The 21,899-nt window shown below is 39.0% G+C and overlaps 1 protein-coding gene across 2 annotated transcripts in view; it reads right to left on the bottom strand.

Annotated features, from left to right (window-relative positions):
- Positions 1–4,800: 4,800 nt before the first annotated feature.
- Positions 4,801–21,899, bottom strand: part of HADHB (hydroxyacyl-CoA dehydrogenase/3-ketoacyl-CoA thiolase/enoyl-CoA hydratase (trifunctional protein), beta subunit) — a 33,505-nt gene continuing 16,406 nt past the window's right edge. For both annotated transcript variants that reach the window (XM_006835221.1, XM_006835220.1), the window contains 9 exons: positions 18,387–18,574; positions 17,690–17,870; positions 17,066–17,187; positions 10,873–10,952; positions 10,749–10,796; positions 9,813–9,900; positions 9,090–9,164; positions 8,375–8,539; positions 4,801–5,335 (listed from right to left, as the gene is read on the bottom strand). In XM_006835221.1, the coding sequence (XP_006835284.1) occupies positions 5,300–5,335; positions 8,375–8,539; positions 9,090–9,164; positions 9,813–9,900; positions 10,749–10,796; positions 10,873–10,952; positions 17,066–17,187; positions 17,690–17,870; positions 18,387–18,574 (983 nt within the window). In that variant the 3' untranslated portion in view covers positions 4,801–5,299. The remainder of the gene's footprint in view (positions 5,336–8,374; positions 8,540–9,089; positions 9,165–9,812; positions 9,901–10,748; positions 10,797–10,872; positions 10,953–17,065; positions 17,188–17,689; positions 17,871–18,386; positions 18,575–21,899) is intronic.

Genomic DNA, 21,899 nt, shown 5'->3' on the forward strand with positions numbered 1-21,899 from the left:
GGGTTACAAATGAGTATATCTTTAAGTGTATCTTTAAGTAGGATTTGTAGGTAAATTGAAACTGGTGCAAAGTTTAATCTAACTAGTGCAAGAAAGGTGTAGTGGTTTAAGCGTCAAGTTGCTAATCGCGGATTGGCAGTTCAAACCCACCAGTCGCTCTGAGAGAGACTGATGAGGCTGTCTGCTCCTGCAAAGGTTTACAGTCTTGGAAACTGTAAGGAGCAGTTCTACTCTGTCCTACAGCGTCACTTAAAGTTGGAACCAACTCGATGGCAGCGAAAAGGATCAAAGCCTTTTCAATGATTTATTTAAAAGCTTCACATGCAGCAAGTAAAAGTGATTGTGATGAAGAATCTGGTGCCAGAGTCTGTTTCCATCCTTTCAAAGTGAGGGCAAATTTACGTACCATTAAAGGGCAAGTGCACATTGTCTCTAAATTAGATCCTAACCTGGGATTACCTGTAAACTTTACATAAACTTGGGTAGAACTACAGACCAGTCTCAGAACTAGAATATCAGCAATACCACTGAAGCTACCTGTCTCTTCTCCAATCTCATTCACTAGCCCCCAGCCCCCAAGGTAGCCTCTATTGTTAATCTGTTCTTCCCTCTCATTTCTTTTATACTATTTACTAAACTCCAGATTTACTTAGATTTCTCATTTTCTCCATTAATGTCCTTTTTCTGTTTCAGAATCCAGTACTGAACACTACATTGCATTTAGTAGTCATGTCTCATTAGCCTCCTCTGTTCTCTGCTTTCCTTAATTTTTTTTTTTTCTGATTTAACTTTTTATTATGAATTGAGTGAAGGTTTACAGAGCAGATCATCAGTTTCATTCAACAAATCATATACTTTGCTTCATTACAATGATTGCAATCCCCTCCATGTACCAACAGTTAATCCACTTTACCTCTTACATTCCTCCATGTCTCCTGCTTTCCTCTGCCAACCTCCCTCTTGTTGTCTGCCCCATCACCCATGTTAACATAAGGCTATCCTCTAGCCTGTGAATAATTGCCCCACAACTATAATAGAATGTTTCTTTTATTAAGAAAACACCTTCTCTTAACCTTTTACAACAGTGATCTAATATAATATTTGTCCTTTATGATTGACTTAATTTCACTAAGCAAAATGTCATCAGGTTCATTCATGTTGTGAGGTGTCTTGCAGATTCATTCTTCTTCAACATTGCATAGTATTCCACTGTGTACCAAAGTTTAACCATTCTTCTGTTGTTGGGCTGTCTCCATCTTTCTGATGTGTCTCTTGTAGACAGACAGCATACTGAAGAATTCTGTTTTTATTAATTTTGCTACTCATGACTGGTGCATTGAATCCATTTATGTTCAGTGTAATTATGGACAGGTATGAACTGACTGCTGTCATTTTGCTGTGGGGTTTTTTTGGGGTGTGTGTGTGGTGCTGCTGGTTTGTTTGACATCATTTTCTGCACTGAGTTCATTTTGTTTATGGGTTTGCTTTTATTTTCCTTTCTGTTGTTTTAATGTTTACTAAATATTTCTGATTTTCCTTTATTTTGATGTGAAGGCCTATTAATTTTGAGGTTTATTTTTTTCCTCTCTAAAACAGTCTGTTTTATCTTCGTATCTACTTGATGTCCTTACCATTTGCAAGTTTTTTAATCCACTATTCCCTCTTTTTGCTTTATAGTTGACCTCATTATAAATTTAGAGTCCTGGTGCGGCCCTATAAGATAAGTAATGGACTGCTTACCATAAGGTTGGTGGTTCAAACTCACCAGTCACTCCTTTGAAGCCCTATACATGGTCACTGAGTAGGAACTGACTTGGCATTTAACAACAGGTTTGTTTTGCTTTAAATACTTCTACAACTGGATTGAGTTCTGGGTAGTATTGTCATGTATGTTAATCTCAGGTTTTTGTTTGCTGTTGTTGGTTGTCTGTCCAAAGAACACCCTTTAGTATTTTTTGCAAAGTTGGTCTGGTTTTTACAAATTACTTTCATTTCTGTTTATCTAGAAATGTCCTCATTTGGCTGTCGTATTTGAGGAACTGCTTTGCTGGGTATATGATTCTTGATTGGCAATTTTTGTCTTTCATAGTTTTGTATATGTTCCATTATCTTCTTTCCTGCATGCTTTCTGCTGAGAAATCAGTTTCGTCTTGTTGGTTTTACTTTGTAGGTGACTTTTCATTTTTCTTAAGCTGTCCTTAGGATTTATTCTTTGTCTTTGGTTTTGGCAAAACTCTAGGGGGCTCTTGCCAGCCAAGGAGCTCAGAAGGTAGGTGCAAGAGGGATGTGACAGCAGAGTGCCTGGCCCTAGATGGAATTTCTATAACCTTAGTGTTATCTATGTTCAGGGCACTCAATACAGTAATTCTTGGAGGCCCTTGATGGAGTCAGTTTCAGTGTCTGTTAGGACCCCAGAGCAGCTGGTTATGAGGGTTTCTGCTAGACCGATGCTGGTCTGTGACTCTGTAGGTTCTGTAGGTCTGGAACCAAGTCCACATGAATCCAGGCATGAAAGTGGCAGAAAAGCCAGCCCCTGCCTTATACTGATGTGGCTTACAGCCATGCAGCTCGGAATTATGTGAGAGCAGGGTCTGCACTGAGGGTGGAAGCTGGCCACCAGGTAAGCATGGGGAAAAGAGGGAATTACACCTTTCCCGTTGCCTGTGTGAACCTGCTCTGCCAGGACACCTTCTATTGCCAAAGCTGCTCACAAAAGTTCAAGATGGTTGCACCACATCTGGCCAACCATTCACCTGTCTTCTTCTCTCGCTGTCGCTGCTTCATTTCTCCTCCCAGAAATCGCTCAGTCTACTTCTTTAACCTCTCCTCTGAAGTTCAGGCTTCCAAGATTTTCTTCTGAATGTTTTCATTTGGTTTCTCGGATCTTTGTTGTAGAGGGTCTGTGCAGTGTGTCTGCCTCACCTGCCATCTTGCCAGAAATCTCCTTTCCTTGACTTTTATGACCTTATAATTTTAGGTACTGGTCAAGTATTTGGTAGAATGTCCAGCAATTTGTGTTTGTCTGAAGTTTTCTCATAATTTGACTGTGTGTGGTTACCCTTTCATGACACCATATCAAGGTATGTGACATCCACATCACTGATGATTAACTGATCACTTGGGTAAGCTAGTGTTTGCCAGATTTCTCCACAGGAAAGCTGTTGTGCTTCCCTTTCAATATTCTGTTCACTGGCGATGAGTCACTAATGCCAGACCACATTCAAAGAGACGGGTTATGCTTCTCTGCTGGAAGAAGAATATATGAATATATTATTTGGAATTCTTCTGAAAGGAAGATTTGTCTCTTTTTCCTTCCTTTAACTTTTTAAGAAAATATTTTTACTTAATCTGTAGGCATCTGACAAACGTAGTTAGTCTTTCTTGTTTTTGAGCCTTTCCTGTAATATACATGAGTTATTTATAATAGTTTGCTGTTAGGAGCAATGCCGTTATGAATCTCCTGGTACTCATCTAAATCAGTTTCTCCAGGGTGCCTAGGAGTGGAAATGCTGGGTCATAGACTTTGCACTATATTCAGATACGTAACCTACTGCCAGACTGCTTTCCACCAAAGTGAGTGTATAAAAGCTCCTATTGTTCCACACCTCACCAGAATACTGTATTCTCAGTCTGATTAATATTGCAATTCTGGTGGATAAATATAATACCTCATTATGATCTTACTTTCACTTTTCTTATTAGTGAGCATTTTTGTGTTTATTATCCACTTAGGTATAATTTCTTAAAAAATGCCTATAACAGAACATTTTCCTATTTTCACTGGTGTGCAGGAGTTCTTTATATGTCCTGGATCCTTTCCTTGTTGCTGTTAAGTGCTGTTGAGTTGGTTCTGATTCATAGCGACCCTGAATAGGGTTTCCAAGGAACAGCTGGTGAGATTGAACCGCCGACCTTATGGTTCAAACTGACCTTGCAGTCCAGCGCATTAACCCACAGCACCACACCAGGGCTCCTAGATATAGCTATTACAGATTATCACTTCCACCCAATTTGGGACTTATCTTTCCACTCTACCATCTAATGAACAGAAGTTTAACATTCAAATTTATAAATCTTTTGTTTTATGATGAGCACTTTAAATGACCTTTTAAGAAATCTCTCCCAATCCGAAGGTCATAGTGGTATTTTTTTCTGAAATTTCAAAAGGTTTTTTCTTTTACATTTTATATTTAACTTAGTTAATCTAAAATTGATTTTTGTGATACACAAGCATATAACTTGTACAGTGTCTTTCAGTATTAAAAACTCATTATGTTGAAATTGCCAATGGGGAAAATGATGCTGGGACTCTTTCTTAAATATCCATGTAAAAGGATCATATTAGGTCATTTGTCCAATCTGTCCTTGAGTTGGAGAGTGATTCTGACTGCCAGCCACTTTCAGAGGACTAACACAACACGTGACCACAATGGAGCCTTTTGCTTCTCCAAAGCCCTAACATACATAGTTAGTGCAGATGGTTTATCAAAAAACAAAGGACGTATATTGTGTTAATAAAAAATTTTAACTTCTGTACATGTCATGGTAAACAGAAGCATCTCCAAAAGGTGAAATAAGTTTACCACAATCAAGTAATTGGGGTGGGGGAAGAAGGCTGGGGGAACTTTGGGAAAGTGGGAGGTGTTATTCCAAATCAGAACAATCTTTGTGTTCCTAGCAGCCTTGTGGCTGACTACAATGATTACAAAAGTTATGAATCACAAATTAAAGACAAAGTTTGCCCCTAAGCCAAGAGAACCACTTCCCTCCTTCTAATAAAAAATAAACAAATAGTTCTGTAATACTTCTCTACTTTATTAAGGTCAGCCAAGATGATATTTATGCATCTAAACATTTACTGTTAGTTTACAGTGTGGTTTAGATTCTGAATTATCATTCCATTATTATTTGAGGCACATTGGTTTGTATTTTATGGAAAACATTTAACTTTAGGACATAAAACTTTAGGAGCGAGAATAATTTGCAAATTTTAGTTAATAGTTTACCTAAACTGCAGTCACAAACTTAGGTGTTTCATGACAACAGAGACAAAAAAAACCCACAATTGTTGAAACATGTCACTGTGTGAGATTTTGGTGACTAAGAAATCCCTGAAGAGCAATAAGCCAGATTAATGAAAAGCTCAGAACACTGCCAACACTGAACTGTGAACAGAAGGCCACAAAGTTTGCTTTCCTAAGAGGAACTAGAACTATAGATGTCATTTAGTAATGCATTGAAATGGCATTGCTTAGTGGGAGTGGCTCACAGAAACGTCAGGTCACCTGGTCTTCATCTCTTATTTTGGATAAGCTTCAACTATCATAGCATGACCCTGTAAAGGGAAAAAAAAAATTCATTTACAGCATCAAATAAAGTCAACAAGCATATGACCATTAGGGGGCAGCAGAGAACAATGGGATGCACATAGATTTTGAATTCAATTGCCATTCAATTGCTATGTAATATTGGAAAAGTTATTAGCCATTCTCAACTTCATTTTCTTCTTCCAGAAGATGTGGCTCATACAACCTAGTTCACAGTAGTTTTGTATGAGTGTGAAATTCAATAACATACTATATGTGGAAAGTCCTAGTACAGAGTCTGATTCCAGTGGATGCTCTAGAAATGGCTGCAAGAAAGATGAGACTTCACGGGGGCTTTTTTAGCTATAAAAAAATAAACATCAAACAGCAAATGCCAAAAGTACATTTCTAAGTTTAGTAACTCACTCAAATCACAAAAATTGGAACCAGGATCTGAAACCAGGTCTAGATGATTCCCTTCTTCACTATTCTACATAGGCTAAGATGATGATCTGAGGGACCACACAGCTATGCCAATTTATGATTCCATGAATATACACCCTATCTGCTATCATACACATGCTATCTTTTAGACTTCCATCAAGCTAGTTAAAAGATTAATCTTTCTGCTTTTAGGTTTAATTCAAATCTCCACAAACATTTACTAAGCAACTGTCTGTATAAGGCACTAAGGAGAATACTGTATAAACATAAATATTTGCTACATAGTCACTGTCCTTAATCTGGTATATCTAGTAGTTCAAAACAAAGGGTTAAGTAATTCAGTAAAGACATATGCAAACAAAAACAGGTACAGGGTGGGCAGGTTTGAGTTGGCACTGTCCTGGAAGGGGTCATAAGAAGCTAGAATACTTCTTCAGCTTCATCTAAAAACACTGTTTTAATGTTCCAACATCCCTTGGCTAAATCAATGGTTCTCAACTAGAGGCAACTGTGCCCTGCCCCCAGGGGACATTTGACCTTGTCTGGAGACATTTTTGGCTGTTCCAATTTAGGATGAGTGTAGGGTACTGCTACTAGTATCTAAAGGGTAAAGACTTGTGAGGCAGCTACACAGTCAAAGCCACTAACACTATGATTCCAATTCATAGTGACCCTGTAAAGACAGAGAAGAATTGCCCCATAGTGTATCCAATGCTGTAAACCCTTAAAATACCACATTACCACATCTTTCACCCACAGAAAGCATCTAACATCCCCTCACAATAAACAATTATCTGTTCCAAAACATCAATACTGCCAAAGTTGAATAACCCTGCTCAAGATCAACAATGACCAATTCCTTTTTTGATCTCCTAATTATATTTGTGAAGTCCTGGTGTGGCACTGCAGATTAATGCGCTGGACTGCATGATTGGTTTGAACTGGAAGGTTGGCAGTTCAAGCTCACCAGATGTTCCTTGGAAACCCTATACAGGGTTGCTATGAGCCGGAACTGACTCAGTGCCACTTCACAACAACAATTATATTTGTGAAGTCCTGGTGTGGCACTGCAGATTAATGCGCTGGACTGCATGATTGGTTTGAACTGGAAGGTTGGCAGTTCAAGCTCACCAGATGTTCCTTGGAAACCCTATACAGGGTTGCTATGAGCCGGAACTGACTCAGTGCCACTTCACAACAACAATTATATTTGTAACACTCATTTGGCTTTTGATGAAACAATGCCAAATTTCAATGAGCTCCTCAGATGCAGTATGTCCTCTCTCCTCACTATACTGTGAGTTTCTGGGTATTATTCTTTGTTCATCCACAAGTGGGCCCTGTATTGCAGTAGATATCCACTCTCTGCACTAGACAGAAAATTAAGGAACACACACTCAGAACCAAAGGCCATTCATTAACCTATGTGGCTCATGTATGACATGCAGCACTGTGGATGAAGTAGCATCTCAGTTTTAATGTGACACAGAAAGACAAGATCAGGGATGTTGCCCTGACTCTAGTTTTCTATAGATAAAACCACAGAGATTAAATAATGTTTTAATCAAAGTCTAAAATGTTTAACCTATAAATAACAATCCTTTATTTTTTCAAAGTCTCTGTGGAAAAGCGATATAAAAGGCTTATAAAATAAGAGGTTTATGCTTTCATATGTGAGGGGGCTTCACAAAGTTAGTGAAAAAGAGTAATTAAAAGATTGTATTTTAATGATTTATTCATCTAGACCAGCAACTGAAAATTTCTACAATCTGGAGGAAAATACAACCACAGTCAACTTTCCTTCTGATTTAATTTCCACATAGGAAGCTGTGTCTGTAATCCAAGTGAGGCAGCAGGTACGAAAAATCTGCAGGACAACATAATTTCCCTCAGCTAAATAGCAATAAATTATGCTGAGTTCCCGTGTGGCACTGTAGGATATGCACTGGATTGCTAACCACAAGGTTTAAACTCATCAGACACTCCTAAGAAACCCTATACAGGGTCACTATGGTTGAAACTGATTTGATGGCATTTAACAACAACAACATTCTGAAGCAAATCACTTCCTCAACTAAGGCATAGTTCAGTTCTCTAGAAAGATAGTTTATTTACCCTCAGAGGGTTTTATAGGTAAAGTCTCAGATTAACTAGATTTAAAAAAAAAAAAAATTAGCTGGGATTTCAACAGCACTTTCTTTCCAAAGTATTATCAGAATTAAAGTTACACCTCCCTTTATGCTCTCCTCAAAAAGGCTGCCTGTCATCAGAAATAACGTTTTAAGAATATTTTGAACCCAGAGAGGCAGTGATTTCAGGGATGGAGACAGAGATGATGACGTGCACAGATGAAGCAGCTGGGGACACTGGATTCAGGGCGGGAGAAGGCCTGTGTGGTGTATCCTTTGGTTATTTTGATGATGCATGGAGGGGACTATAATCATTGCAATGAAATGAAATACGATAGGATGAGTGTAAAGCTGATGTTCTCCCATGTAAACCTCACAATAAAAACTTAAAAAAAGAATGTTTTGAACTAAATTAAACCAAAATTTTTAGGATGGGCTTCTTTTTCCCCAAGAAAACAAGCTTCTGGAAGCTCCTATGAAGCTGCTGCATCTTACCTGGCCTCCAGCTGCACAGGCAGCCACCAAGCCATACTGGCCTCCGTCCCGCCGTAATCTGTTGGCAGCTGTTATGACCAGTCTGCAGCCAGTGGCTCCAAACGGATGTCCCAGGGACAGAGATCCACCCCAGGTGTTAAACTTTTCCAAAGGAGGCTTTCCAACCTGCCTCCCACAAAAATAAAGACACAAATGCAAAGGTGAGTTTATTAACAATCAGGCCAGGTTCTTCATGACAGGAAGCAATAGAAATGTTGGCAAATTACTGACGTATATAATATGTTACAAACAACCTTACTGCAAAAGAAAAAGATTTGATCGATTCTGAAAGTGGAGGATTTCTTTTAGTTGGCGCTCTGGTAGCGTAGTGGTTATGAATCGGTCTGCTAATCTCACGGTCAGCTGTTCGAGACTACCAGCTGTTCCGCGGGAGAAAGATGAGGCTTTCTGCTCCCGTAAAGATTTACTGCCTTGGAAACCCTGTAGAGGGTCACTATGAGTTGGAACTGACTCCACGGCACACAACAACAAACATCTTAATGTGAAGAACAAGACAATATAGAAATTTTGCTTTTATTTTTGCTAAAGATTTTCCAACTAGACAAAAACACTTAATGAAACAGAAAATCCTTCATAAGCAAGAAGATGGTTTTCTCCCTTTATCTTCTTATTAGCAGTAACTGAACAGCAAGCACATTTTAAATGAGAAACTCACCTTGGTTTTTCTACCCATGCAGTTTTGTGCAAACCAATCAGAATCCATGGCTTTAAAGTTAGCCAAAATCTGGCCCTAAAATAAAAGATAAAAAAATTCTGTAATAACTGTTATTTATGCCTCTGTAGACTTTCCTGGTGTGGCAGTGTAGGAAAAGCACAGAACTGAAAGACTGGTAATTCAAAATCCACTAGCCACTCCTCAGGAAACCCTATACAGAATCGCCTAGTTGGAACTGACTCGATGGCACTTAACACAGGCTTTCCTGGTGTAGCGCTGTAGGATAAGCACTGGACTGCTAACTGCATGCTGGTAGTATGAACTTACCAGCTGCTCCACAGAATCCCTGTACAGAGTCATTAAGAGTCAGAACTGACTTGATAGCACTTAATAGCAATGAGGCTTTCTTTTAGACATAGGTTCATCTAATTTCATCTAATTTCAGCAAATCTTATATCAGTTTTCAGAGAAAATTTCTTAGAAACCATGTGATATTTTTTAGACTGTCAACTGTCTAAGAAACAATCTCAAAAGGTCTGTTTTCAACCCTGTACTTATGACCCTTGATTCACTCCCCTGCATCTCTTCCAGCAAAGTAGGTAAAATGTCAAGTGCCACACCTCTGTTTACTCATATTATGAACCCTATCTTGCTCTCTTCCACAAACATGGACTATTTTCCTATGAGTATAGCCCTTCTATATGTATCTTTAAAAGGACTTACTGAGAAAGCTTCATGAAATTCAAAAGCATCAATATCATTCATTGTCAACCCTGCCTTTTCTAGAACTTTTGGAGTTGCATATGTTGGTCTGAAAAGAAAAATAAGAAATATCTTAACACTTTAAATGATCCCTCATATTTCCCAAACTTAATTTTACATAGATGTTACAAGGAGTGCTTTGAGAAGTTTGTGGGAAAATTCCATTATCATTTAATTCCATTTTTCCATGAACTTTTTGAAGCCCCCTCATATAATGTACTCCACATTCACTGATTCCACTATTTAAAGTCTAATGAGGGTTGGGGACACAATAGTGAATTGAACAGACATGGTCTCTGTCCTTAGAGTTAGGAAAAAGATAATTAACAAACAAGATAAATACAGATTGTCATAATGAATGTCATGAGATTTGTGAATGTAAATAGAGACATGAGACAGAGAAATACATGGAGGGAGGGCTCTTTTGACACGGTGGTCAGGGAAGTCTTTGAGATGACATTTGACTGGACACCTGCAGGGTAAGGACAAGTTAATGATGTGAAGAGCTAGAACAACACAGAGTTCAAAGGGTAAGGTATGGGAAAGAGATTGCCTAGTTTGAAGACTATATAGAAACCATTGAGCCTTGTGTGAGAGGAAATGACTGAAATATTATGATGTTTTTATAAAAAGCTATTATAAAAGCTATCTACCAGAGTATGTAACGATATGGAAAAATGCATAAAAACTGTCATAAAAAATGCAGAATACAAAGTAAAAAATACATCAGCAAGAATGATATACCAACATAAAGAACTGGTACTTTAAAAATCCCACACACCCCAGTTAAAAAAAATTTTTTTTTAAGTTACTTTAAAATTTGTATAAGAAATATGAGTAACCCAAGCCGAGTTAATACTTCAGGATTATAGTTCAAGTGTATATACTGGTACCTACCCAAGTAAAAGCTGATCTTTTGGATCCTGAGATACATATACAAAATCCCTAGGTAAAAAAATAGAGGGGTTAGCTCCAGTAATAAAACATGGAAATCAGAGGTAATTGTAAAATGTTACTTTACCTCAAATAAGCCTTTGGTTTGTAGCCCATGGCTAGAGCTTTTTCCTCTGCCATAATCAGCATCGCAGATGCGCCATCAGTCTGAAATGGTAATGGGATGAGACGGTTCAATTCCTCTGTGTCCTGTTCCTAAACTTGTCCTAATTAGACTAACACAGCAATTCTGGATAACAGAACGTGTTTCATTTTACCCATCATTAAATTACAATGTAGACACATGCAATCACCCATTTTTGGAGAAAGAGAGTAAAAGGACCTGTCAAAAAGTACAATTATCAACATGGACAAAGAGAACAGACAACTTTAGAAATACGTACTCATAATAAACCAACAGCATTCTGTTTTTTGGTACAGAATATGAGGAAATAACTTATCTATTGACATTTTCTGGACTGTCTTAGTTGCTTCCTGCCTGTGGCTTCGAGGTACTTTTGTTGAGCTTTTGGACTTGATAAAGCACAAACTAGTGGAGAAGGTGAAACAGACAGGCAGCTGGCAGAAGGAGAACTATGGTCTTTCCTCTTCTGATCTCATCCACCATCTCCCAGATGACAAATGAGAAGGTGGGGTACAAAGGGATACCATTTTTAAAAGTCCTTTACCATTATTTCAAAAGAAAGAGCTCCCTCAAATCTAAAATTCCAATGAAAATGAACCTATTCTGTATAGTTTTCAAAATAAAAAAATTTCTACCATTTTTGACCCTATTTTTATAACTCAGTGACCCTGAATTAATTACAGGTCACCAGTAGTCATGGTGTGGCACGGTAGGATAAGCACTTGATCACAAAGTTGGTTTGAACTGCAAGGTTCAAACTTACCAGCTGCTCCTTGGAAACCCTCCTTGGTCACTGTGGGTCGGAACCGACTTAATGGCACTTACCGACAACGGCATAATTCCTATATAGAGCCCTGAAGGCACTGTAGGTTGCTGCTGGCCTACTAACCATAAGGTTGGTGGTTCAAATCTACCAGTCACTCTGCAGGAGAAGAGGACACTATCTGCTCCCATAAAGATTCCGTTTTAGAAACTCTATATAGAGTCATTCCGAGTTGGAATCAACTTGATGGCAGTGGGTTTGGTTTGGGGTCTTTAGACAATGCCTTGGTGGCACTGTGTGTTAAGCAATGGGCTGGTAACCAAAATGTCAGAGGTTTGAACCTACCAGTTGCTCCACAGGGGAAAGATGCGGCAGTCTGCTTCCCTAGGTTACAGCCTCAGACACCCTTTGAAACAGTTCTACTTTGTACTATAGACTTGCTATGAGTCAGAAGTGACTCAGTGGCAGTGGCTGTGGTTTACAGAGTGATCATAAAGTATGGAAACAGGTGAATAAACGTAATACATGATTTATGGATATTATGTTACAGTATGTGCTATGTGCCATTGTGCAAAACTGTAATAATAATAATAATAATAATAAAAACACTGCCATCAAATTGCAATGAATGTGGTGAATTAACACATTTCTGAAAATCCATGTACCTGTGAAGTGCTGCTTCACTGAATAAACCTGCACCTTTACTGCAGGCCAGAAGTCATCAGAGAAGTTCAGATCTAGCCAGAATACAGCCTGTGCCACATGACTGTTATCTGGTTCAGTTCTGGAAATTGTCATCCAATCATGGCTCTGGCATAATACTGTGGTTGGTACCACTCCCTCCCCAGCCCATCAAGAGCATGCATTAATTAGTCACTTACAGTGGTCAAATATGTCAAACATCTGACAGTGTGCTTTATTTTATAATCACCCTTGGAAACCCCATACAGTATAGCTATGGGTCAGAACCAACTTTACGGCACTTAACACAACAACAATAAACAAAAACAGAATCCTATTTCAGCTAATGTTACAATTCAAAAAACAGGATTCGTTGATACAGTATTCAAACAGTAACACACTGGCTACAATTTGACAATTTTTAAAATAAAATATGTGCTATTAAATGACTTCTTTTATAACAGCTTTATTAAGATATAATTCATACACCATACAATGCCCCCATTTAAAGTGTATAATTTAGTATGTTCACAGTTGTACAACCAGCATCGTTATCTAATTGTAGACATTTTTAGGAAACTTTCATACTTATTGGAAGCCAGTCTCCATTTCCTTCCCTCCCTGTGCCCTGGGAAACCTTAAAATAAAACCAAACCTGTTACTGTTGAGACGATTTTGATTCCTAATGTCCCAATAGGACAGAGGAGAATGTGGTTTCCAAGGCCGTACCGTACATCTTTACAGAAGCAGACTGCCTCATCTTTCTCTAACAGAGCTGGTGGGTTTGAACTGCCAACGTTTTGGTTATCAGTCTAACACTTAACCTACTAGACCACCAGAATTCCTTGGCAACCATAAAGAATGTTATTTAATGCAATAGAATATGAAATTGTTACTTCTAATTTTATATGTGTATGTGTGTATATATATATACACACACACATACACACACACTTCTGGTGTGGCACTGTAGGATAACCACAAGACTGCAGTTCAGTTTGAACCACTCCTAGGAAATCCTACACAGGGTCTCTATGAGTTGTAAGTGACTCGATGGCACTTATCAACAACAACAACAACATATATGTTTATTCTTAGTATTGCTAAATTCCCTAAGAGTCAAGGAACTGTGACACACAAGGCAGTAGTTTAAAATTCTACCAAACTGGCAGGAATCCCTCCTTGCTCTTATGAATGAAAATCTCTCAGTGATTTTTTCAATTTATATCCCAAGGACTAATTTTTACTAAGTAACCTATCCTATGGAGTCCTAAAAAAAGGTGAAAAAAAACTATGTAATAACTATAAAACAAGTAAAAAGGATATGAAGCCAAAAGGAAAAAGGATAATCACTTAGATGTGAGATAAGACTAGCTTTCTGGCTTGTAATAGCAATATATGTGGTTGCTCTTAGGGCAAACACTGTCAAGGGAAGAAGAGAGGCCAACTAACTGAATTACATATGTTCAGGCTGACCCTGTGCTGTTATCTAGTGTCTTCTGCTGTTTTTCCTTATATGAACATCTTGACCCACGAGCTCAGGTAGGCTTCTTCAGTTCCTTAACTAAAGAGAACAGAAAGGGTCAGTTGAGGGCTAGAGCTCTAGATGCTGATTTCTAGTTATATACATATACATATATAAAGGTGAATGTAGCAGATAACGTATTTGCTTGGGTAAAAAGAAGCACTCAAGGGTTGTCAGTGAAATTTCATTTTCCATCCCTAAATCAGTCAATTTACAATATATTAATGCTCCCCTCATTTTCTGGGTTGTGGGAACAGTCATCTTATTTGCCTAACATTGCTTAGATAATTTGTTTTCTTTTCTCTAACATCCTTAAGTATCCTTTGAAGAACTCCAATCTTACTTACTAACATGGTAAGTAACCATACAATGGATAATTACTACCTTACTAGATCTCTGAAATGGATTACCATTTTGGCATCTGATAGACCTGAAGTATTTAAGTCTGGTTGCTGTTGCTGTGTACTGTCATGCCAGTTCTAAGAGTGGATGGGGGCCTTAAAGCCTAGTGTTTATCCTACAGTGTCACACCAAAGCTCAAGTCTGGTTAGTACCTATATTTTATTATTTTAAATAAGGAAAATTGACTATTAAAACTTCAATTAAAATTTTAAAAATGCTTTGTAAAAATGTAAAGGAGTAAAAACCAACCCACAGCCAAACCTAGTGTCACTGAGTTGATTCCAACTCACAGTGACCCTATATAGGGTTTCTGAGACTGTAAACCTTTACCGCAGCAGACAGCCTCATCTTTCTTCTGAAGAGCTGCTGGTGGGTTTGAATCTCTGACGTAGCCTAACGCCTTATCCACAGTGCCACTGAGGTTCCTTAAAGGAGTAAACGCTCCCTGAAATTGACAACTAACCCCAGAACCTTGAATGAGTGAGAATCAGCATGAGGGAAGAACAGCACATAAAGCCATTCCAATCCTGTTCTAGTGAGCTTTACCTTCCACTTGAGGAAGGAAATTTTTTCCTGAAGCTAATCAGGGACCATCTGGGGTACAGTGAACAGGCATGAAAGAAACACTGACCACCAGGTCTATATCCAGAAGACCCCTTTCAAGGTGAGAAGAGAATAAAAACCAAGTAATACAAGTAATGGCAGTGTATCAACAGAAATGTTCATTGAGGAGGCGTCAAAAAGAACAATAATAGGAGAGTTACATTCAATTAAGTAAAAAAGAAATCCATGATGCTTATAAGAAAGTAATTTTGGGGTTCGTATAAAGCCTTGTTTTCTTATTGTCATCACTAGAAGAGGTGTTGCTGTTAAGAGCTATTCCAACTCACAGCGACCCTATGCACAACAAAATAAAATTCTGCTCGATCCTGTACCATCTTCACAATTATTATGTTTGAGTTCATTGTTTCTACTGTGTCAATCTGTCTTCTTGGGGGTCATCTCTTTTCTGCTGACTCTCCACGTTTCCAAGCATAACATCCTCTCCAGGGACTAGCCCCTCCTGACAACATGTCCAAAGCACAAGAGATGAAGTCTCATCATCCTGGCTACTAAGGAACATTCTGGCTGTTATTTCTTCCAACACAGATTTGTTCTTCTGGCAGTCCATGGTACTTTTAATATTCTTCTTTAACGCCCTACTTCAAATGCATCAATTCTTCTACGGTCTTCTTTATTCACTGTCCAACTTTAACATGCATAAGAGGCTATTGAAAATATCAATGCTTGGATGAGGGAGGTGCACCTTAGTCCTCAAACTGACATCTTTGCTCTTGAACACTTTAAAAAGGTCTTTAGCAGCAGATCTGCCTAATGCAATACACTGCTTGGTTTCTTGACCGCTACTTACACGAATGTTGATTATGGATCCAAGCAGCATGAAGTCTGTGACAACTTCAATCTTTGCTCTGTTTTTCATGTTATTTATTGTTGCACTTGTGAGGATTTTTGTTTTCTTTACATTGAGGTGCAATTTATACTGCAGGCTGTAGTTTTTTACCTTTGTAAATTTGAATAATAGTGGCATTAATGCCTACAAGGAAGACGTATGAATATTATCCTATCACAGACAGTGTTGTACTTCAAGATAGATCTTGAAATGCTCTTTTTGATGATGAATGTGACAGACACTAGTTCTCTTCAGTTTGTCTTTCCAGATTCAAAATGGCCAATACCAGCCCATTTCAGCTCAATAATGCCTAACATACCAATCTTTATGTATTCTAGTTCATTTTTAACAGCTTCCAATTTTCCTAGATTCATACTTCATATAGTCCACGTTCCAATTATTAATAAATGCTTACAGCTGTTTCTTCTTATTTTGAGTTGTGTCCCTTCAACAAATCAAGGTCCCTCACCATCAATAAAGCCAACTCTTCTTTGAGGAGACAGCTCTTCCCCAGTTGTATTTTGAGTCCCTCCCAACTGAAGGGGATCATCTTCTGGCAGTACACCAGACAATACTAAGCTGCTACTTGTGAGGTTTTCAGTGGCTAACCATTCTAAAGAGTCTTCCTAGTCTGTCTTAGTCTGGCAGCTCCACCACTGGTGTCCCTGATATTTAAAAATATTCGTGCCACCACAGTGTGGAGGTTAGAAGAGGTATCTCGTTATTTTCCTGCCTACTCTTTTCCACATCTTACATTGTTAAGTGCCTTCGAGCCAGTTCTAACTCACAGTGACCCCTAAGTACAATAGAACGGAACACTGCCCACCCTCCCAATTCATATTCCATGCTCCAACCGAACTTTTCCTCAGAGACTGTGCTCCCACACTTCCTTGCATTTGTTGAGAGGGCCTCCTCTACACTTCTTAAACTGGCTTTTACTTTTCCTTCAAGACTCATTGCTCAAGCACTACTTCCCTCTGAGAGGATTCCCTGACTTCCCTAGCACTTTCTCATTATCTCACCAGGCTCTGTGGTTTTCATCTTTAGGCCCCAGCACAGGCAATAAATGCTTTTTCTACAAGTAAGTGCCTGAAGAGAACAGCTTTCTGGGTCAGAATGGTGGTTAGAGTAGATGACTTCTAAGTATGATTCTATTTCTTTATTATGATTTTATTTTAATACTATCTTTATTATAACAACTATATTCTTGAAACCTCAATTCATTAAACACACAAGTAAATGTATTTTAGGCTTTTCTAGAGTGAGTACACAAATATAAACGTCACTTCTAAACGCACACAGCATTGACAGTTACCAGGAAAGAAGAATTTGCAGCCGTCACTGTGCCATAAGGCTTGATGAAAGCAGGCTTCAGCTTGGCCATCTGCTCCAGGGAGGAAGGACGGATACCATTATCTTGGGTAACTGTATCTTTTCCTAAAAAACAAAAACAAAACAACAAGGCCTTTTTAATTCTAAGGAACTACAAGCATTAGCTATCATCTCCAGAGGAGGAACAAATGAAATGTAAACTACACCTATTCAGTAGAAAGGAAATGTTTTACAGTTTATCAAGTTATGATCACACTAAACAGTTAAGAAATCTGAGAAAGAAACGATTTAACCCTAGTATATCCTAGTTTCTTAAGACATTCATTCACATTTGATTATTCTAAATAGAAGTCATCAGGAATCAGGAATTTAAAAAAAAATGCATGTACTGAAATGTATCAGGAAAATTTACATGGCGACTCTTATATTACAACATAAATTGAAAGTTAAGCCTATGTTTAAAAATGAATGGTAAATATTCTGGAGGCAGAAACAACATACTTCTTGAAAACACATTCGAGATTTTTTGTGCTTGAGGAGCAATTCAGAACTCCTTAAGAATTACCACAAAGCATTCTCCTTTACCAAGTTGAGCTATGCATTTTACCTGGTACTTTGAAGGGTACAATGTCAGAAAGGAGGCCTTCATCCTGTGCCTTTTTGGCTAGACTGTGAGAACGCAGTGCGTATTCATCCTGCTCCGTTCGAGAAACAGCAAAGGCAGCGGCCAGTCGGTCTGCAGAGTGGCCCATGGTCTCACTGGTGGAGAACTCAGCCACTGCAGGGAGCTGGGGAAGAAGGCACATGAAGGGTCAGAAACAGTGTTAACAGGCGTTTATGACATCTAGGGTTGTTCTGTCTTTACTTGGAAAAATGGAAATCTGCTATTTGCTTGGAGTCCTGGTATTATAAGCAAAGCACTTGACTGTTGACCACAATGTTACTCCTTGGAAACCCTACACAGGGTCTCAATGAGTCAGGACTGAGTCCCCGGCGATCAACAATAACACCAATTTGTTTAGTATCTCAGACAAGCTCATTGTATATAGGACATCTGGATCGAGAGCTTATCTGACTATGATGCTATGAGTTGGAACTGACCTAACAGTAGCGGATTTCATTTTTTTAAAAAATTGTTTTCCCTTCATCTTGACCAAATAATTAACGAACGCTTTCTTGTACCTAATAAAATCTAAAACTGTAAGAACATACCTAAGCCCTCACTGTTTTACTTAATTCTAAATCTCTACAGTGAGATGCTTTGGAAACACAAATCTTTCTCTAAGAGTTTACGTATGTCTTACCTCAGGCGCTAAGAAATTCAATCTGAATTTAGAGATCAATGACAGTCGCTGACCCATAGTCTTTGCCTTATTGAGATCAAGCATCATTTTTCTCATTTTCCTTGAATGACGAATAGGGACGTCAGACATCAGCTCTACACCACCTGCCACAACTACATCACACTGGCCAGAAGCAATCAAGCCAACACCTACAGGGCACAGGTCATATGTTAATTAATATCTTTTGCAAAACATAACATACTATTCATAGCATCTTTTCAGAGGAAATAAGATATATTATTATTATTTTTTTTAATGACTAAAAATACAGTTCAGCACATTGAAGAAAACCAAGTTTCATTCAGGTCATATAGATAACAACTTTTAGAAATATCTGCACCATAAAACTGTGTATATTTTAGGAGGAGGCTTCAAAAAGTTCTTGGAACAATTCTATTACTTTTAAATTCTGTTTTTCCAAAAACTTTTTGGAGAACCTTCCAATATGCCCCAGCTCTAGTTTTCAGAAAGTTTTTTTTTCCCCTATAAAGGGCATTTTAATTTCTACTTTTTTACTTATTTATGCATAAGGTCGCCATGAGTTGGTGACAATGGCACCTAACAACAACAACATACCCCTCAGAAAAATTCTAGCTTTTGAGATGCAAGGCAGCCCTCCTCCCTTTTCATGACCATTAGGGGTCCTGATGTGGCATTTTGGTTAAACCCTAGACTGTCAACCACAAGGTTGGTGGTTCAAACCCACCAGCTACTCCTCAGAAACCTTATATAGGGCCGCTATGAATTGGAACCGATTTAACGACACTTAACAATAACAAAGTAAGTCTTCTGTTGCTCTAAATAGGAGTTGGTCACCTACTGTACATATGGAGAATGCCCCAGTTACCATCTTTGGCCATGAGGTGGAGGTAGACTGTCTAAACTGGCCTTGATGTTACTAAAAGAGCACATGATTACTAATTATTTCAGGTTTCCTCTTTTCACACTAAAAGTGAATGCTCTGAAATGTTATAATTTTGCTAACATTTGGTAGGAGAATCTGCAACTAATTATACGAATGCCAAGGACATGGGGAGAAAGGAAGGAAGGAGTTGTACCACCTAAAGGAGAGTTGTCGAAGTATGGGGACGGTGGTGAAGGAGTAGTACAGTCTTCATGGGGAGTACCAGAGAAGAAGCATATAAGAGCGGGTGTTACACTAGTACTGCCTTGAATTCCAGAGCATTCTCCTAGAGACATACTCCATTGATAATCCCTGACGTCGCCAGCCACATTACTCATAGAGAAACCATGTGTGTTCCTCAGGTATGGAGAGTAAGGAAAAGGTTGAAAACTATTGTCAATAGCCAATTACTTTATGTTAGCAAATTCAGAAAATTCTGTTAATCGCTTACTCTTATTAAGAGTACTTTTTTCTTTTACCTTTAAACATTTTGATTTAAAAAGTATATAATAAAACACTTGTCATTTCAACCGTTTTTACATGTACAATTTAAGAACATTTTACACTCAAGTTGCACAATCATCACCATTATCTATTTCCAAATTTCCCATCACCCTTAACAGAAACGTAGTGCTACTTAAGCAATATTTTATTTTTGCCCCCCCACCTACTCCTGTTGTTGTTATGAAGTGCCATAAAGTCGGTTCTGACTCATAGCGACCCTGTAAAGGGTTTTTGAGGAGTAGCTGGTGGGTTTTAACTGCCAACTTTAGGCTCACAGTCCACTGCTGATCCACAGCGCCACACCAGGAGTCCGCCATCTATTCCTGGTAACCATTAATAAAATTTGTTGTTTTTGTTAAGTGCCACTGAGTTGGTGCTGACTAATAGCAAGCCTGTATAAGTTTTCTGAGGAGCAGCTGGTTGGTTTGAACTGCCAACCTTGTGGTGTGCAGCCTAGTGCTTATCCTATAGCACCACACCAGGAGTCCACGTGATCTTTATGTATTTTCCTATTCTGGATATTTCATATAAATAGGATCATACAATATCTATCCTTTTATGACTGACTTATTTCATTCAGTTTTCAAGGTTCATCAATGTTGCAGCATGTACCAGAACTTCATTTCTAAAAGAGTACCATTTTTAAAAAACAAGAACAGCTTTTACTGTGGATTGGGTGAAGTTTACTGAGCAGCCAACAATCCATTGATACTTTGTTTCATGTTACTGATTGCAATCTCCACAATGTAGCATCACTTATCCCACTTCTTCCTGTGTTTTGTTTCCATTCCTCCTCATTTCTAACCCCTCTGAACTCTGCCCTTGGGAAAACGCTGCCTTTTTCCATCTCTAATGGTTGATTATCCTAAACTGTGCAAACCTCCCCAGTTTATTGTCCCCCTCATCCTCTGTACACCTGTCCATGGCTTGGTTAAAAATTGAGCCATGGGGTAAATTCACTTCCAGACATGAAGAGTAACCAAGAGCCATAGTCTTGAGGGTTCCACCAGTCTCGATTTAACCCGTAATCTGGTCTTTTTGAGTTTCATCCCACATTTTTCTACCCTCTATTCTGAGCTTTCTAATGTGACCCTTTCAGAGTAGTTTATAGTGGTTGCTTGGCACCATTGAGTTTTTCTGGTCTCAGGCATCATGGAGACTGATATTCATGTGGTCATTAGTTCACTGGACTAACTTCCATGTGTCTTCGATTTTTTCTTTACTTGTCTTCCCTCTGGACAAGGAAGGACCAATACCTGCATCTTAACTCTAGTTTTACATTCATTCCATCGCCATGGTTCCAATCCCCTCCATGCATCATCTCCCGACCAAAGGGTATATCCTGGAAGCCCGGCCCTTCCGCTCTCCCCCCCCCCCCCCCCAGTCTTCAGCCCACAGTTCCTCTCCCTCTCTGGATCCAAAGTCCCCAGCTGCTCCATCCCTCCATGTCATCATCCCTGTCTCCATCTCAGGCATCCCTGCTTCTCTGGGTAGGGTTCCGCTCTCGGCTCTTCTCTGTTGGTGGTCCCAGAGACCTCTCTGCTCCTAGACTGGAGAAACAGTCGCTACCTTCCTTGCCACAAAATGTCCACCTTTGCATTTCCAACACTTACAATCCGTCCTGATAACCATTATTCACTACAGTATTGTGCGTAACCCATCTGTATTTCATTTCATCAGCTCCACCTAGACAAATTGGATAGTACTCACTGGTGATTCTGCCTTCCTCCATGCCCCCTCGCTCTAGGTTCCCTCTTGAAAGCTTGTAAGCCCGTTACTTCTTGCCTTTGTAGTCCCTCCTTCCCCATTTGGGTATCCAATGTCCAAGTTGCCCATCTCTGTCCACTCTGTGTGTGGAGGGGGTGGGAATGTTTCCTGCTGTAAGGATTTGTCGCCTCTTTTGAGTCACTGTGCTCACAGCTTTTAAGACCCCAGTTGCTTCTCATAAAGAACATTGCCTCTGTGAATGATGCTATGCCAATTAACCTTGGTAGTTCCTGAGACCAGGGTCTTGAGCCCCCAGGCCCAACAACTCATTTCCTCAAGGTGGTTGGTATGTCTAAGAC

The sequence above is a fragment of the Chrysochloris asiatica genome, unplaced genomic scaffold (genome assembly GCF_000296735.1).
Source record: "Chrysochloris asiatica unplaced genomic scaffold, ChrAsi1.0 scaffold00016, whole genome shotgun sequence".
Taxonomy (NCBI): domain Eukaryota; kingdom Metazoa; phylum Chordata; class Mammalia; order Afrosoricida; family Chrysochloridae; genus Chrysochloris; species Chrysochloris asiatica.